At 36.4% G+C, this 17,077-nt stretch overlaps 1 protein-coding gene across 3 annotated transcripts in view; it reads right to left on the bottom strand.

The window, feature by feature from the left end:
* Window positions 1-17,077, bottom strand: part of LOC124171701 (trypsin-4-like) — an 86,305-nt gene that overhangs the window by 6,333 nt on the left and 62,895 nt on the right. For all 3 annotated transcript variants that reach the window (XM_046550959.1, XM_046550960.1, XM_046550961.1), the window contains 2 exons: window positions 8,828-8,954; window positions 886-1,048 (listed from right to left, as the gene is read on the bottom strand). In XM_046550959.1, the coding sequence (XP_046406915.1) occupies window positions 886-1,048; window positions 8,828-8,954 (290 nt within the window). The remainder of the gene's footprint in view (window positions 1-885; window positions 1,049-8,827; window positions 8,955-17,077) is intronic.

The following is a 17,077-nucleotide window of genomic DNA, read 5'->3' on the forward strand; positions in this document are numbered from 1 at the left end:
AGGGCATCTCGGGATGAAAAACAACATCCATATATAATGGAATAGAGAAATAAGTTCTGGACTAGGTGACGACACAGTTGGGGAACTCAACTCAATTTTTATTATAGTCTGTGTTGCACTTCGCTGTTAGTGTGATGCGCCTGATAGGCACTCTTGGAGGCAGTGGTTTTGGGTTTGTGTTTGGCCTATTTTTGTAATTAATGCATAGAATTTCCTGTTTCCTGAAAAATTGTGAGTTTAGAATTAATAATTCGGCTATAAATTTTTAGTCGTCCATCCAAGCCCTTTGCATTCATGAAGACATGAAAAAATTCTGCAATGGTAGTAACGGAAAATATGCTTTTACAACTCAGAAAAGTGACATATGACGTCCAGATCGCCTGAAATGTTGCCCTATAAGTAGTAGAGCTGTGAAGATAATTTTATTTAAAGGTTTAATATAATGTTTTGCTAATTTTCATGTTGTAAAAACCGGCCTTTACTCTTGAAAAATACATCGAGCGTACCTGCTTACTGGTGATAGAAATAATAATACAAACGAGTGATGATTTAATGAAGATAATATCGAATCATCAATTAATATTGATGAAATTAAGATGATATGTTCATATGATCGCCACCTAAGGATAATATTAATGTAGTCATAGCCAGTTTTGTCACTTTTAGTAGAGTTTCGGTTTCAAGTGCTTTTACTTCAATTGATATTGGTTAATATTTTTCCATATTTTCCCTTTCATAGGTATTATCATCATCTCCAACATGAACCCATTCGGCATTAGGATTAGGCATTCCATATCCCCAGCACTCCCGGGGAATTCCCCCATTCATTTACGTCTGGATCCGACTTGTGGATCCCTTGTGCACCGGTTGGTGCTGCATACGCACCCTCGGAGACAGTGCGCGGCCGTTAGAAGGTGCTCGGATGTGATGAGCGAGGCGGCACAGTAGAGGCGACCGTCGCGCACCATAGCGGCCAGCCACGGAAACTCATACTGCTTGATCCGATGCCCTCCCACGATGCGGCCCTTTTGGGTAGACAACCCGCACGCTAAAAATGAAAAGAGGGTTGTGAGCATTCCGGGGGCTTATCTTTTTTCCTGTTAGCCCTTATTACTTGTAATTCTTTGCTTTGCATAGCTATAGCAATGATTAATCGTTCTTTGACATAATCGATTATTGTCCAGCAGCAAATATGATCATAAACAGAGATCAATCAATTGATCGTTAACTTTATTATATTTTTTTGTAATGTACACATCGAATATTTATTCTTGCTTGTCTTGAAAATTATTGCTTTAGAGTAATTTGTTTTGGATACAAATTTTTACTGCTTCATATAAGTCCTTTACATAATTTAAGATATAATTCAATTACAGCAGTGAGAGTAACGGAAAATAATAATGACAAATGTTTGAGGCACGCCTCTGTTCATTCGCTTTTAATTTGTATCATGTCTCCATCAAAGAGCAAGCCACATTAATTGCCATGGGGAGAAATCCACTGTGCCGGGAATTGAACCAAAGACTATGTGCTTTCATTCTCGGTCCAGCGGAGTTTTTCCCAAGGGAAATTATCGTGAATTTCTCCGTCGTTCTCGTGGCAGTGATGAAATACACCACGATGACCAGATATTAAGGTATGTATAATAAATTTCTGGTATTGATTATTAGGAAATTTTAGCATTAGTGGATGTATACCAATATTCTGTAGATTTTAAAACATGGAACATGGCCGAGAACGGAAATGGAAAATTCGAGGAGCGGTGTCATAGCATAAGAGGATACAGACAAACATGCGCTTTGATTATTCTCGCTCTTATGTCTCTTTGACGGCACATTATGATTTTCAATTCTTTTTGGGTACTATTATAGGAAAGTATTGATGATTTTTCATCAATAAATTGAATGTTTATGGATGATATGATCGAATCAATATCGTTTCGATGAATCAAATGAATTGAATTGGTTATTCGTTGTCATCTTTAGCCCCTGTCGCGATTATGTTTCGTGATCTGAGGAACATGACACAGATTGCCTTCCCAGACGGCACAGAATCCTCCGTATCTAATTCGTATGCAGATAGTATCCATTGACGAAAAGCGACGGAGCGGTAGTCAATGGATACTATCTGCATACGAATTAGATACGGAGGATTCTGTACCGTCTGGGTTGCGATGGGTGCTGTATTGATTTCCTCACGAATTGTAAATAATGCCTTTCGGTGAACTGAATTTCTTGTCCCATCGGAATTTCTCCATAAAGCATAGAAAAATTGAAATTATAAAATACGATAAGATGCTTAAAGGTACTTGAATTCCTGGCCTCCCGTACGATAAGAGCATTTAGAAAATAGCTTGCATATTTTCTAAATGTTCTCAATTACAATTAGTTTAAATTTGATATGCTGGAGAGAAATTTTAGCCGTGTATAAGATAAAATTTTTCCAAGGTGGGCATCATTGCTGTTCAAATTCATGTTATCATAGTTAACTACGATCAAAAGAAAGCTATCAGATCATCAGTTAAAGTATGCCGTTCTATCTTAGGACTAAATCAGTAAATACCCTGAGCCCTTTGAGGCGCAAAAAATTCTTGGTGAAACACACTTGATGGGGTACCCATAATTATAAGACGGTTTATTATGGTGCACACTGGTGAGTATTCACTCATTTTATTTCATTTTGATGTGGTATTATTGATACTATTTAGGTGTGGATGAACATTGTTTAAAAAATTCACGCAAACTAACGAAACCACCATCTAGTTAATTAGAGAAAAAGCTGACATGAGAATAAGCGTGTATAGAGAAATTCTGCCTTTCTTAAAACACCGCAGCTGAGAGTAAGGGCAATACGTGAGATGTCCATACACTCATTTTTCATTCACAATTACCTCTTGAGCCTGTAAGATAGCTTTTCATGCAGAGCTTTTTTCTAAAAAAGATAATTCAAAACTATTGGCCAGCTTTTTCATTTTTAGTGTATTGCTTTGGCGGTAAAAATGTAGCCTTAATCGTTTTAACATTTTTAAAAGCGTTCTAATTTCAGACACCGACCCGACAAAAATGGACGGAAACCGGTAAACAACGCTAGATTCGCATGCATGAGGATCATAATTGGGGACTATACAGAAGAACAGGCCGGTTCATTCTGTCATATTTCCCACCAACCAAAGGTGCTAATATTTAGAATTAAGATCTCACAATCCGGTTTCCCGTTATTTGTTGAAGTTAATTACACACGTGTCTTTAATATATTCATGAGTCAGTAGATAATAAATTTGGTTTGAATGAGATAAATTTTGCTGATATTAAAATAGATCAATACCAGGTTTGAGGCTCATGCGAGAATTTATCTTGAATGTACATCATTTACGAGGAGAAAGAAGAACTTTAAGAAGTTATTGTATGTATTAAGCTGTGAAAGAAAACTCAAATGCCGTGGTTTTATTGAGTTTTGAAAAATGTTTCACCTTGAGTGGTGAACTTGCCAAAATTAACTAACCCCGTGGCTCAGGGTATTAAAAAGATCCCACCAACCTCATAGTTTGACTGCAGATTCTGGCTATTCTTCAGTTATTCATTTTGTTATAGTAACAGGTTATTAAAGTATGAAAAAGGTATGCTCTTCGAAGGAGCTCTCAAAACCTGGTTTTCCGAGTTTCCTTCGCCATATCCAAGAACGATATATGTTATCATACGGATGACACGTGGCTCTTCATTTTTCCTGCCTTCATTCGGCGATAGAAGTGTAGCCTTAATTTAACAGTCTGTTCATTAATAGGTGTCTTATAATGAATCGTCCATTCTCTTGAATCATAAGGTCTGAAAACGAGCTCTTTCATTGAATTTGCTCTATCGAAAGCAAGTGGTGCACCGCGGTGTTCATTTAAGGTGAGTGTTGGTGTAACTTTCCGCCCCTCGTTTATTATAATTTTTTACAGCATAGGAAGAAGATAAGTATAGGAAGACCTCGATTTTTAGATGAAAATTTTCCGTGCATAAATAGTTAAAGGGATATCAAGAGGATATGATATCACCCTGTAAAATGACCCCTAATCTGTGAGTAAGAATTTTAAATGTTGTCAATTATTCTCTCTCGCGATTCACTTTTGCTTTTAAGTTTACTTTCTAGCCTGCAGATAAGAATAAATAATACTTGAGTAGATTTGATCTAAAAAATGAAGAGAGATTCCGGAAAAATAGCTCACATATGTTTTTCTGTTTCTATGAGTAATTTTATCTATTATATAACTAGATTTTTACTCAGCTATACCTATTAGTTCAATGCTTCCGTCATCATTTTAAAATCTCTACAGTTAATTAGAAGATTCCGGTCTCTTGAATAACTGTTTTCCTTCTTAAATAACATGGTGTTACATGGCGCTACACATTCTGGACCACGACTTGACATTCCCAATTTCTCAACATTGTCCTTATAATGGACAAAAAAAACACTGCGGGCTTGCAATAGCATATTCAAAGAACAAATCGAAATGATTGATTGCATCCTAGACGCTTTAAACTTCAAGTATGCAGGAAAATAAGGAATCTCTTGTTGACATAATGTTCCGGATATTAATGCAAAAAATGAATTCTGGTTTTTGCCCTCACTCTTCTCATAGCCTTTTACCTCAGAATTGGAGAGGATTAAGAGTTTGATTCAATAGACACATAAGTTCAAACTAATGTATTCCATTCCATTTATGAGATAAATTGCTGAAATTAGTCATTTTAGACTCTGATACACATTATTCATTCAAAAAAAATGTTATAAAAATGTCAATTTTTTCTAAAAGTTCATACTGATCTATATTTTAAATGGACATTTTACGAACTTAATGAAGATTAAATCATCCGCTAACTTCAGTCTCTCTTAACGTGATGATAAAATATCACCCGAATTCGTTAAACACCAAGGAAACTAAAGGAATATTTCGAATCATTCAAAGATTAAAAATGTAATTTATAGGAGGATTTTTAATTGTCTTAATGAAAATCTATTGCTATCACGTAGTTCACTCTAATTGAGAAAGTCAGCCCAGGTATTGATTGTTCTTTAGTATCCATTCAAGTTTCTACCCTTCAGTCATCCAATCCTTTTGAGTTTATAATCTGTGTTTCACTCGACTTGAAAAGCTCAATTTTATATCCAGAGGCAATATTTGCGAACAATTGGTCCATCTCTTGTGTTCATTCTTTCGCACGTAACTCGAATAATATTTTAAGAATATGAGCTAAAACTGCTGGCTATTTGCAATGGGAATAAAAGAAATATGGTAAGAAAAATGAAGGAAAGTGAGCGAGAAAGATAATCGAACTGCGGAGAGGAACATGATTGACGTCAAGCGAGTAGGCCAGGCAATAGATATGAGAAAAGCAGTCGACGGTCGATTCAAAAGGCTGAGCCGGATGGCATGATGATATGGACATTTATAGTGTAAGTTCTGAAAGCAACTAATTTCATGTCCACATTTCCCGCTCGGCAGCGGGTGAAAGGCATTCTATTTTCATCGATTTCAGCTTCTCGCTATTTGCGTAGTTCTTCGCAAACATATTTCATTTTTATGTACTTCAAAGTCATATTTTATGAATACGAAAAATATTGGGGAAAAATATGCTGCCCTCGATATATGATATTGCGATATATACAACTGACCTTTGTTCTTACAGCACTTTTCTTTAAAGTAAAAACATTGACGAAACAAGCACATTTTCGAAATTTATATTACTCTTTCTAATTACTGCACTTCCTTTTTATTGCTATGAAATAAAGAAAGAAATTTTCACTAGTATAGCCTTGTTAATGCCCAATCTGTAGGCATTTGAAATTGACCATTTTCCCCTCGCTCGCCAGAATGTCAATTTTTGGCGCCCTCTCTAATCGATCTACCTTAATGAAATATTAATGGAAAGTAAAATTTGGCAAACTTGGAATCACTATTTCAGGTTTACGACTCATTTTTATTGGGATATATCCAAGATGGTGACCCCAAACCACCTGCATGTTGTTTTGAAGGGAATGGCCTAGTGATACTATTTTCGTGGACTACTTTGAGAAAATCTGATGATTAAATAAAATTTTCTTAGTACAACGTAAAAAATTGAGAAGATAATTGCTTTCAGTGATGAAAATTAATGATTCGTAAAAATAAATTCAGGCAGAGTTAGGCGAAAGACAATGCGGATATGTTTACATAAAATTTTAGAATATGCCTACATCAATGGTCAAGTACTTGGCGACGGTAAGCTACTTTTTACGAGAAACTGCTGAAAATAACCCTAAGCTCTCGTTCAAAATCACTCCATCACGATATTAATATGATAGTATGATAGACTTTTTTTCCAGATACAAGCTATACAATTTTATAAAATGATTTAGTTGGGAAAGAACTTCCTCTCAAATTTTGGTAGGGATAAGATTGAATGAGGGAATATTTTCGGGAAGTACTTTCAAAATCTCTGCGTAACATAAAATGAGGGAAGGTCGGACATTCTATTGGCTACCTCCCCGGAATTTCCTCTCCTCTAGATTCACTCAAAATCAAGAAATTACTGAGGATTTTCACCTTGTTTGCTTTGCGTACGGCAGTCATCTTCTTTTTGGAGACTTCTAAAAAAAGTAAAGTTACTTTAATCCTGTTTTTCAATCATAAAAATTGGATTCCTGCGAAATCATTGTAAAACCAAGAGATAAATTTGATCTAATACTGGATTATCTCGTAATAAAACTTAAGAAATTCACCTGTTCCAGGAATTACGGTAGGGAAACCTCATCGCTGTCAAAAGTTATGCAGACTACCACGCAAATAGGAAATATATTGTACGCAAATATATAGTCTATGGTGTTCACATAAAATTTGGGAGATCAGACGCTTGGGTTAAGTCTCAATCACGGCCTAGGGATGAATTTTATCGGCGTGGTTTTGGTTTATGATATTTATGAAAGCAAAGGATTTATTTATTCTACATGGGCTGGAATGAATCAATTGGTTGGAAGGATGCAGAAAATATCGCTCATCTAGCAGATATGATGCCCACAAAGGAAGAAAAAGGATATGAAAATGATATTTGTCCTCAATTTCTGAGGAAAATCCTCGGAATTAATATACCGAAGTTATTTTACCGCCTTCTATCAGATCCTGTGAGTAATCCACCTGAACCACGTCCTCGGCTTCGGCTAGAAGTCTCAAAAATTTAAATAATTGATCTTTCTAATCATGTCTAAATAAATAATTTTCGTATTGATCTGGTCAACTTTCAGTGTCCCTCAGCCAATTTCTGGAAGCGTGAAAAAGCTTATGCTGGATTGTGATATGGTAAAAAAATTGTTTTCGTGAAACATTTTTATACCAGTCGCTTTGAATTTTTCCCTCTCAGGCTAGAATTGGAAATATTATATATTGTCCAAAACTCATTCCATCCCGTTTTCACTATCCAAGTATGGCGGTGACGCAAAATATGAGGCAAAAATGCAGTATTAGTCTTATTTTTTTGAGGGAAAAAGATGCCCTAGGGAAAGAGTCTATACTTATTCATGTGACATTTGATTTCGATCTTAATAATTGTCAATTAAGTGTGGATTTTTGCGCAAAAATATTTTCGTATTTTCAATAGCAGTGAAAGTGGGGAAAACTAATTAAATATGTGTAATTATAGAATCATGCACCCTGTGCTGTAATAAGATGGCTGATAGACATCAAGTCAAATCGTCCGTGAATGAGGGCTAGTTCGTAACTTGACAGAAACAGTCGGACTTAACTACGGAAAATATCGAGAGATTTCGCAGGTCCTTGAACCATCTCCCACATAAATCAGCGACAGTTAACTGTGGTCCTGCAGCGCACAACAGAGGGCTTGTTATTTTATTTAATAATTTTTCAGTATTTTAATGTGCATGTAACATACTGATATTATTTATCAAGCTTTTAACACAAATAGCTAGAATTTCGTGCGAAACGGATGAAAGTGGAACGTTTTAGCGAGTGCCATTTTTCAAGATAACGTGCAGTTCAGTTAGCCATATATTTTTTACGGAAAAAATGTGTACTGACCCATAAAGGGACTGATTTAAGATGATGATTAACAATTGGAACACATAATGAAAACATGCGCTAATCACTTTTTTACTATTATATTGTTACTCTCTTTAACCTCGTTTAAGCGCTTTCTGCTCCAGATGACATCAAATATCAATGGACGCTTAAAAAATATTGTGGTTAATGCAAGGGGCCGCAGTGGTGTAGTAGTATTCTATTTTAATTTATTTAAATTTGTCAGGTAAATATTTTTAAAGCAGAAAAATTATCGTTAAGTTTCATTCCAAATTTTTTGAACCTTCTAAGCCTTGTAAAATACATATTTTGACAAGGGTTGAACGCAGGAAATGTGAATAAGCACGTTGAATTATCACTAGGTAAAACAGCAAGACAAATACTAAACTTCACAAATTCTACGGGGGAAAATAATTTGGGTACGCAGGGTTGACCTGGAATATAGGCTAGAATTCCGGTCTTGGCAAATAATTTTCTCCCTGTTGAATTTTTGCATCCAGTTTGTACTTACTGGCGTCTCCAATGAAAGCAAAACTTTCTGGACTTATAATGCAAGAAAATAAGGTGAGTAATATAACGGTTCTGGTCCATATACTCTAAAATTTAATGTTTAATTATCTAAGTTTAACGCTAAGTTCTTAACGAAAAAAGTCCTTCCGATGAGGAGAGGTGCGGCGCCCTATTATATTGTATGTACTTATGAGCGAAGAATTTAGGGCGTGTGAATGTCGTGTATGTATGGATTGTATGAATTATGAGACGTTGGTCCACACTTACTGCATCCGCACTTCCCGGAGGAGTGCCCCATGTAGGGCGCGGAGGAGCGGCTGTCATCCTCATCCTCCTCAAAGCTGCTGTCTTCGTCGTACACCTCGTCGTAGTAGTCATCCTCGCCTTCGTAGAACTGCAACAAAGAGAATACTTTCATGAGACATTCGCTCTGGTTTCACTGCTCAAACTGTAATCAATTTTCAAAAAAACTGTCAAAAACCCAATTTGTCGAAATTAGTTTTTAACCCTCTTCATGCCGCGAATAATATATCGGTTTTTTATTCTCAGGCGTAAAGCTCAATAAGCCGATTTATTAGCTTTGAGGAAGTTTATTGTTCATCAACTCTTGAATAAAAAATTAGAATTAATGAAACAGTTAAAATGCAATATTAAAAGGGTAAAATTAAAAAAATATATTCATATTGATATAGCAAAAAAGGTATAGCAAAATTTATTTCGAAGATGTGACATATTTAAATACCTTTGGCATTTCTCGCCAGTGTCACTCCAAATAAGGTGGCACTAAAAAGGTTAAATCACTGACTGTCCAAATTATTTCACTCTCTCAGTGATTCGACCCGTGGGCTGGTATGGATAGGTGAGCGACACTGAAAATCTGATTACAAGCTATCGATTCCATGTTCTCTCCAAAGCAAGTTCAATGTTTTTATTATAGAAAGAAAGAAATTTACAGTGCTTACATTAAAGTTGAATCACTTTTAAAGCAGTGAATTTCAATGCACATAATATCTTGTTACCTACCTAATTACATTCCCCAATCATTTTTTTGTAGAAATACATCTAATAGATATGGATACTTGTAGATACGAGATCGTATCAGAGACTTCGACACCGTTCCACTTATCACCGTAAAAATTGGTAATTTTACCCATTTGTGGAGAAGAAAGTTTTATTTATAATATTTAGTTTCCTATTATTATTTCCATGAAACCCTAAAAATAAAGACCCGACTGATAGTCCACATGTTTAGCTTTGGGTTTAATGGATATGGTAGTGTAGTATAATTTTTTGCTTTCAAAGAATACTTTCACTCCAAGAAGAGGGGTGGTATTTTTGTATTGGATGGCTGAATACATGAAGCACCAGTTACGTGGATCAAATTTTATTTACGCTTCGCATTTCATTTTCCCAATAAAAACATTTCTCACTCTTTCTCTAAAATCAGCAACAGAATATTTCCTCAAACGTCCTGTTGTAATAAATAGAGATTACGGCTGAGTTTGTTTGAGTTTGAAAAGTAGTACCATGTCCAATTATATTTAATGCTGGAACTGCTCTTATATTTGAATATAAATTCCTCCTGCAATCAGTGTTTTATATTTGTGTTCTGAGGTAAAAATGTATGCACAGGTGGAAGGACGTCGGATGGGTTTTCCTTGTGCAATTGCTCCCTGTGGCTTTTATTTGCTGTATTTAACGAGTAGTTGACATTTGATGTTGGAGTAATATCCCCCGCTGTTCAAGTATCACAGTCCCGGATCAAAAAGTGATTATTTTGAAGTAGACATATAGCAGAGATATTTTGGAAGTAGACATATTTATCTAGCGCCGACCAAGAGTCATTTATCCGACATTCAGGTTATAAATGAGTACAGTTAAGCTTATATATCAGCCATTTGAGCGTTTTCAATTGTCATTTACGAAATTCTGTGCGTCGACTCTCATTTTTTTCTTTTCTAAAGAAACGCTTGCGTTACCGTTGAGAAATGTTCCCAGAATGTAAGTAGGGGGAAATGATAAGTGGGAAGTGAGTCAAGGTTTCCGATACTTACGAGGTTTCATTTCGTATGTCACTGTGGAAGTTTTACATTTACTACTGCGGTAATACTGGAAAATTATATTGCATAGACTTACAGAATACGAGGAATAAGGTTAAATGTTACAGAGAAAAAAACTGCATTTAAATAAAAATTAGTGCATTTTCCAAGAAATTTTCTTAGTCACTTTTATAGTCTTCCGTGAATTTATACGATGACCGGTGAAATTAAGATTCCATAGATTTTATTCAGACCTGCTAAGGGGATTCAAGGAGGAATTTTTCTTAATTTAGGGAGCAGGAAACCGCAAATATCAAACACCTTACCATTTGGGTGGTGTAGCCTTTATTTAAATGAACTTTATATCACCTCGAAAAAAATAGAGTGCTGAATTGTTGGCCCGAGGCTGAGGCGTAAAGTTAAAAACTATCCGAACAATTGGTACGGAAATCACCTTTCAAAATATCAATAGAGTAATTCTTGCAGACCACACCGAAACATGGCATTTTCATGCGTACTCCTTGTGGCTAAGGAGCTGTGTTCGTTAACTCTATACATTCCCATAGCTGCGATGTGATAGTATGTATTTTTAACCGTATGTGCCAATGCTCCAGTAAGTGACATATATTCAGTCAACTATATGTATATCAATATTTTTATTCGATGGATTGAATTTTCTGTAGTAAATGGCCACAATATTTCTTCCTAAGCTCCATCAATGAAATTTACATCTGCACAGCTTAGGACTCAGACCATTCAGGTGATTCAATGGTCTCCCGTGAGAACCTTAATAATGTTAAGTGTATTAAGCGTAGTCTTTTGAGACTCACTGAGGACTAGGAATTGAAACGAAAATTGTGATGCCACATAGTAAATTATTAAATACTCAATCGATTCCAGAGGCGCAGTTGCGCGCTTACGCACATGCCTTGCGCGCACCTTTTGAGGAATACGTTCCTTGGTCTGCGGTTTCATTTTACTTTCCTATTGCAAGAGAAAATCTTCCATAATATCCAATGTCAACATTACTGGATTTCTCTTTGATATCTTTGATATCCGAGCTCTTTCGAAAGACTGGCCGAGGGCGAGTATTTAGTTAAATTTCAGCAGCTTGATGCGTCACGTTCGTGACTTTTTTGTGGTATAAATTTATAAGGTGAAATACATATGCGAATAAAGAAGGTTTAATTCTAGATTCATCACAGAGGTCATTTTTATGAAGAAATACCTTCAATGATGACGTTGACCCTAGGCGTTGTTTATTTACTGAAATAATGTTACAATGTTTTCCAAAGAAGGCTATGGTAGGCAGAAAAATTGCGGTCCCTTGCTGTCTTGCAAAAACTTAATCCAGAAGTACAATGAAATACAGACATTGCAGTGACTAGGGGTAAATAATATGGGTAAAATTATTAAAATTTTATACATGTTTTAAAATATAATTGATAAACCATAAGGTGCTTTAAAAATTATTTATCTTTTAGGGTTTCAGAGTTCCTTCAGAAATCTATGGCCCAGCTTTTGATTGTATTCATTTGGCTTTTAAAGGCCTCCAAATTTCATTCCGCTCGGTTAAGATAATATTAGGTGTCGAGGCCTCCGACAGCCTATCTACCCAGCTCAGTGAGATACAACTCAAGAATGACAAATTTTGTACATTTAGAAACGTGGCCGTCTCAGCCAGGAATTGTATATCGGACCCGTTACACGAATGTGACAGACAAGTCATATCCTACCAATGCTCGCTCTTTTCTATGTGATCTCGATTATCAGTTATGAATCGGTGCAACAAGAACAGAAATTGGATAATACACTATTCATAAAATATAATTATCCGAGTATCGGTGATCACCGAGGTCTCTCGTAATACAGGGCACTAGGTTGCATAGGGCAGGGAGTAAAAGATAAGGTTGACGCTTTGACGGTTGGATTGACATATCGAAGTCTCTACGGTGAAGCGCGCTAATGGGTGTTTGAAATAAGCATGAGTTTATTCATGGATAGTTTGATATCATTGAAAATATCATGCGTTAACTTTTCACTGTGGACAGCAATTTATAATAATCATTTGATTTACGGGCTTTATCTCCTCGAGGTTACCGTAAAAATTTGTCTTATGTGCCCATTCTGCTAAGTATGTAACTTCTATCGTTCAAAAATGGTTTAGCATGTTATGCAGAAAAAATGTTCTAGCAATTACACGGGCGTACTTCCTATGAGCCTTCGTATGTAAGGCCTGTTCAATAGATTGGAAAATATAATGCATCAATAATGTGAAACCGTATATGAGTATTCGCATAGCTCAATGCTTTACGGCCCTATTACTATTTCCATTCAATAAATGGCTGCGGAGCTGTAGGGCCACAAAAGAGTCCAAAACTTTTCCCTTGTCCACAGCGCTAAGCATTTCACATAGCGCAATTGCCACCATAGCTCTTTTTGGTTTCTCATCTCCGTCCTTTTTTTCATGCTACATCAATCTATCGGCTATCACTATTTTTCCTATATAGGTTTTCTATTTATATTATCTCATAAGATTAAAAGCCAAATTGTTATGCACTCTATATTCGTATCTTAATGAAGTGTGTTCTTGTTTACGATAGGCAGCTTTAATTACATTTATCTTCCAGTTACAAGTCGTCTAGGCTTGCTCGGCCTGTTTTTCTAGTTTTTACTTTTAACTTTTGCTTTGCATCATCGTTGCTTCCGTAAGTTTCTAGTTGGTCTCGGTATAAATTTGAAAAAATTTCGGGTATATTCCACGCACCAGTTGACCGCATTTAATGAAAATAATCGTTATTATCAGTGGAGAGGAGCAAACTAATTTCTTAACCCACACCTACTCTTCCCTTGTCAACATTTCCCCATTTTAAAATAACACCAAATTTTAATCATGGATTCGATGATTTCTTCCGTGTAGTAGCTTTGATCACTTACACTTCCGAAATGTATCACCATCTAAGGGAAGTGCATGCTTGGGTGGGCTCCCTTCCTTATTGTATAGATCTTTTACCAAACGCATGATTTGTCGATACCAAGCCTATACGGTCGATAGTTTTATGAAATAATGTGAATATATACCACCCTCCTTTCGCTTTCAATGCATTAATTTATAATTCAAAAGTTTCAGTACTTAAACCTGAATCGATTATTTTATTGGATCACAACATTTTTGAGAGACAGACAGTTTATCCTGACTATGATGTAGGAGGAATGTGGTGAATTCCCGCTTATATATTCTTTTTGGGAGGATGTTTAAGCGCCTAGTTGGATGTCATATTCAGCCATTTAGCCACTCGGGGCTACTTAAGGTACTTAATTGATAATAATGGCTCCAGAAATTGTAGTTAACTTCCAGTTGATGCGCAAAAGCTTATTTCATGCGGGCGCCAACTGCATCAGCGATCCCCATATGTTTTCGGCCGTGACCTGGCTTCATTCTCGTGATCTTGCTGAGGGCTTTCGATCCCCAAAGTAAATGTAAACAAGAGCGATTGTCGAGTATTGCACAAGCGACAAAGTTTGAAATGGCGAAATCGGAAGTCAAGTGGTGGTTTCAATGAGTTAAATACGGCGAGAGAGTTTGTTTTCATGTTTTTTTTATAATTTTAATTGAAAATTTAATGGTCACGAGAAAGGAGATGTGTCAAAATTGTAATAAAATATATAAGTATTTATTATAATAATGTGTAATATAAGTATTTAATATTATTATAATTAATATACCGATAATAACGTATGGTATAAAATGTGTATATAATAAAAGCATTTCTTTTGATAACTAGTTCTATATCTCATCATGATGCCGAATTCAAAAGTTTCAACGCTTGCCTCGCAATAGTTTTCTGCGCAGCCACCACGAGTCAATTGCGAACAATCTACTCACATCTTCGAACGATTGCCGTGTGGAGTTGAGGTTTCTGAATGCATCGGACCATTCAACCTCAGGCATTTCAATTTTTTGCATTATCGTTCCACTTCACTCTCCTTGCTGCAAGAAGAAGAGTACGCGCGACAAAGGAACGATACACCGCGTGCAGCTGAATAAGGCTAGCGGCTAATCAGCACAGCCGAACAAGAGTTCGCGGTGGGCCAATGTTATTTATTTACGCCAGAAAAAAAACTGGTGCGTGGCCGTAATCAGAAACGAAACCGGTTTGATTTCTATTGTTGAACCATTCCCTTCGCCGATGAGCACGGACGCCATACAATAATCTACGTGCATTCATTACGCTGAAGTGTCTGATAAACCACTTATGCCTGTGAGTTCCCTATGTTTCTGTTTACCTGAGGAACTGTGGCAAAAGCTGTTGTCAAATATAAAGGTTCTGAGTTATTTACATGGAGTAGAGCATTTCCTATGGTGTTTTCTCAGAGCGACACTGAAACTGCTTGAACTTATATTTTACTCCATTACTCGAAACCCTTAAAATACCAACAAACTTTTACCTCCCCAGGATTTACTGTAATCTGTGTACTCAGGTCTAACGCTTCCTGACTTCAGATTAACACGTGTAGAACTTAGTAGAACAGTTTTTTTGGCATTTTTTTCTAGCGGCACCAACCACTGTCACTCAGTGACAAAATCTTGGCCCTAGGCGACATTCGTGTCGCCTACTTCTTAGGCTATTTTATTCACCGTCGCTGGTAGACTAGGTAGAGCGTTCTTAGAGAGAATTTTTGTCGGAGGATCCCGGGTTTAAACCCTGCGTTAAGTCTTCGGGACACTACCATGCAAATATCGTCAAGGTGCGAGGAGGCCTAAGAAAAATAGTTCGATCGATCACCGAAAAGAGTTAATAGGCAATTGTGGTAGCGTTTTTAAAGTAAAGAAACCACTATTTTATTCGAACCCACGCCTACTCCTCGAGTGATTCCCCACGAAAAATCGGCGGCCTTATCTCTTTCGAAGATAAGTTGATGACGTCATAAACTCATTCCAAACGTGCCTCCGCTTCTCCTAAATATTTTGCGTGCCCTTCTTTGTCGTTTCCACTTTTGTAAGCGTTTTCTCCCATCAAGGAAAGGCTCGTCCTTTTTCAGTAAATTAAACTGAATTCCAATGACGTCAGCTATTCACGAAAAATAGGAGGCAATTTTCATGGTTGCAGTAAATCTAAACTTATGGGAGAATGGCTGAATTGGGGAAATATTTTATCGACGAAACTTATCTTTCCATGCCACCCATCGAATTCTTTAAATGAATTGCGATTTCGGTTCTGAGTGAACGGCCCCATTGGCCTCTTACCCTGAATATGTCACCTCTGGATTATTCAGGGGTGAGCTTTACACTTACCTATCCTTACCAACCCAGACGATCCACAAAGTGAGTGAATGTGACTAATCCATCCCTCTCCCTGCTCATCGAATTTGGACAAAGTGGCGGATACAGCCATAAACACTCTATCGTTATGCATAGAGATGCCAACACCCGTTGTGAGAACCATATCATCTTGAAATCTTCGGTGTACAAACAGTAAACCTTAGTCGAAACTGCCTTGTACTTCAAATATATACATACATCTTAAAAAATGCTCGGGCAAAATTGTCACATTTGGGATGCATGTAAATTTTGAAAATGCTCTGCTCTATATCCTCCGAAAATTTCAACGCGATAACGTAAGTTTTAAACGAGTTAATCGTTGGGGAAAAAGACCGGTCGAGCGGAAGTGGTTGAGTCCAGTCATGTCAGGTTAGCTTTCACGTGCCTCTAGAATGGTGGTCAAGCATATTAAATGCGACACTTTTACCACGGACCTGGCATTAAATACCTTGTCACCTTCGATCTCATTGAATCTTGAGCCATTTTCCATCATACGTAAATGCAAAAATATTTTACGTTTCGCGGAAGGTGAATCACCCTCACATTGAAATAGAAAATTCCATGAATTGCCATGTAATATGTAATTTTTCACTTTCCGTAAAAAGCAGTGATTATTATCAGAATCCTTGCTTTCTATCAAAATGAAAGTCTAAGTCAGCCTAGGTTTAAGACGTAAGTTTTCAAACTTTTCTAGTGACTAAATTTTTATCTCAATAATATAGATCTTGTAAGTTATTAAGCTATTAAATTCCATAATATATTGAAGTTATTAAGGTGGCAGATATTCCTAGCGTTTAGGCATTATTTTAGGCAAATTTTGACATTAATGAGGTACAAAAAATGTAACTTCTGCGCCGTAAAGAACCGAGACAAATAAGGTAACAAATGTATTGCAGAAAAGCAAGCAGCACTGATCTTAAATAGGTTGTAATTGAAATTCATATTTTATTAACTGAGAAAATTATATTTGAACAAATAAATGAAGGTTGTACGTAATTTTGGAAAATACATTGTAACTTCTAAACTCGTTAGAAAATCTTCCATTTCATTTTCTACATCTTCAGTAAGTAGAATATCAATACGGCGGATTTTTTTTACCGGTTTGTGGGTATGTTGTACCGAAAACTGTGATGAAAGAATATACGTATAAACATA

Source organism: Ischnura elegans, chromosome X (assembly GCF_921293095.1).
Source record: "Ischnura elegans chromosome X, ioIscEleg1.1, whole genome shotgun sequence".
NCBI classification, from domain to species: Eukaryota; Metazoa; Arthropoda; class Insecta; order Odonata; family Coenagrionidae; genus Ischnura; species Ischnura elegans.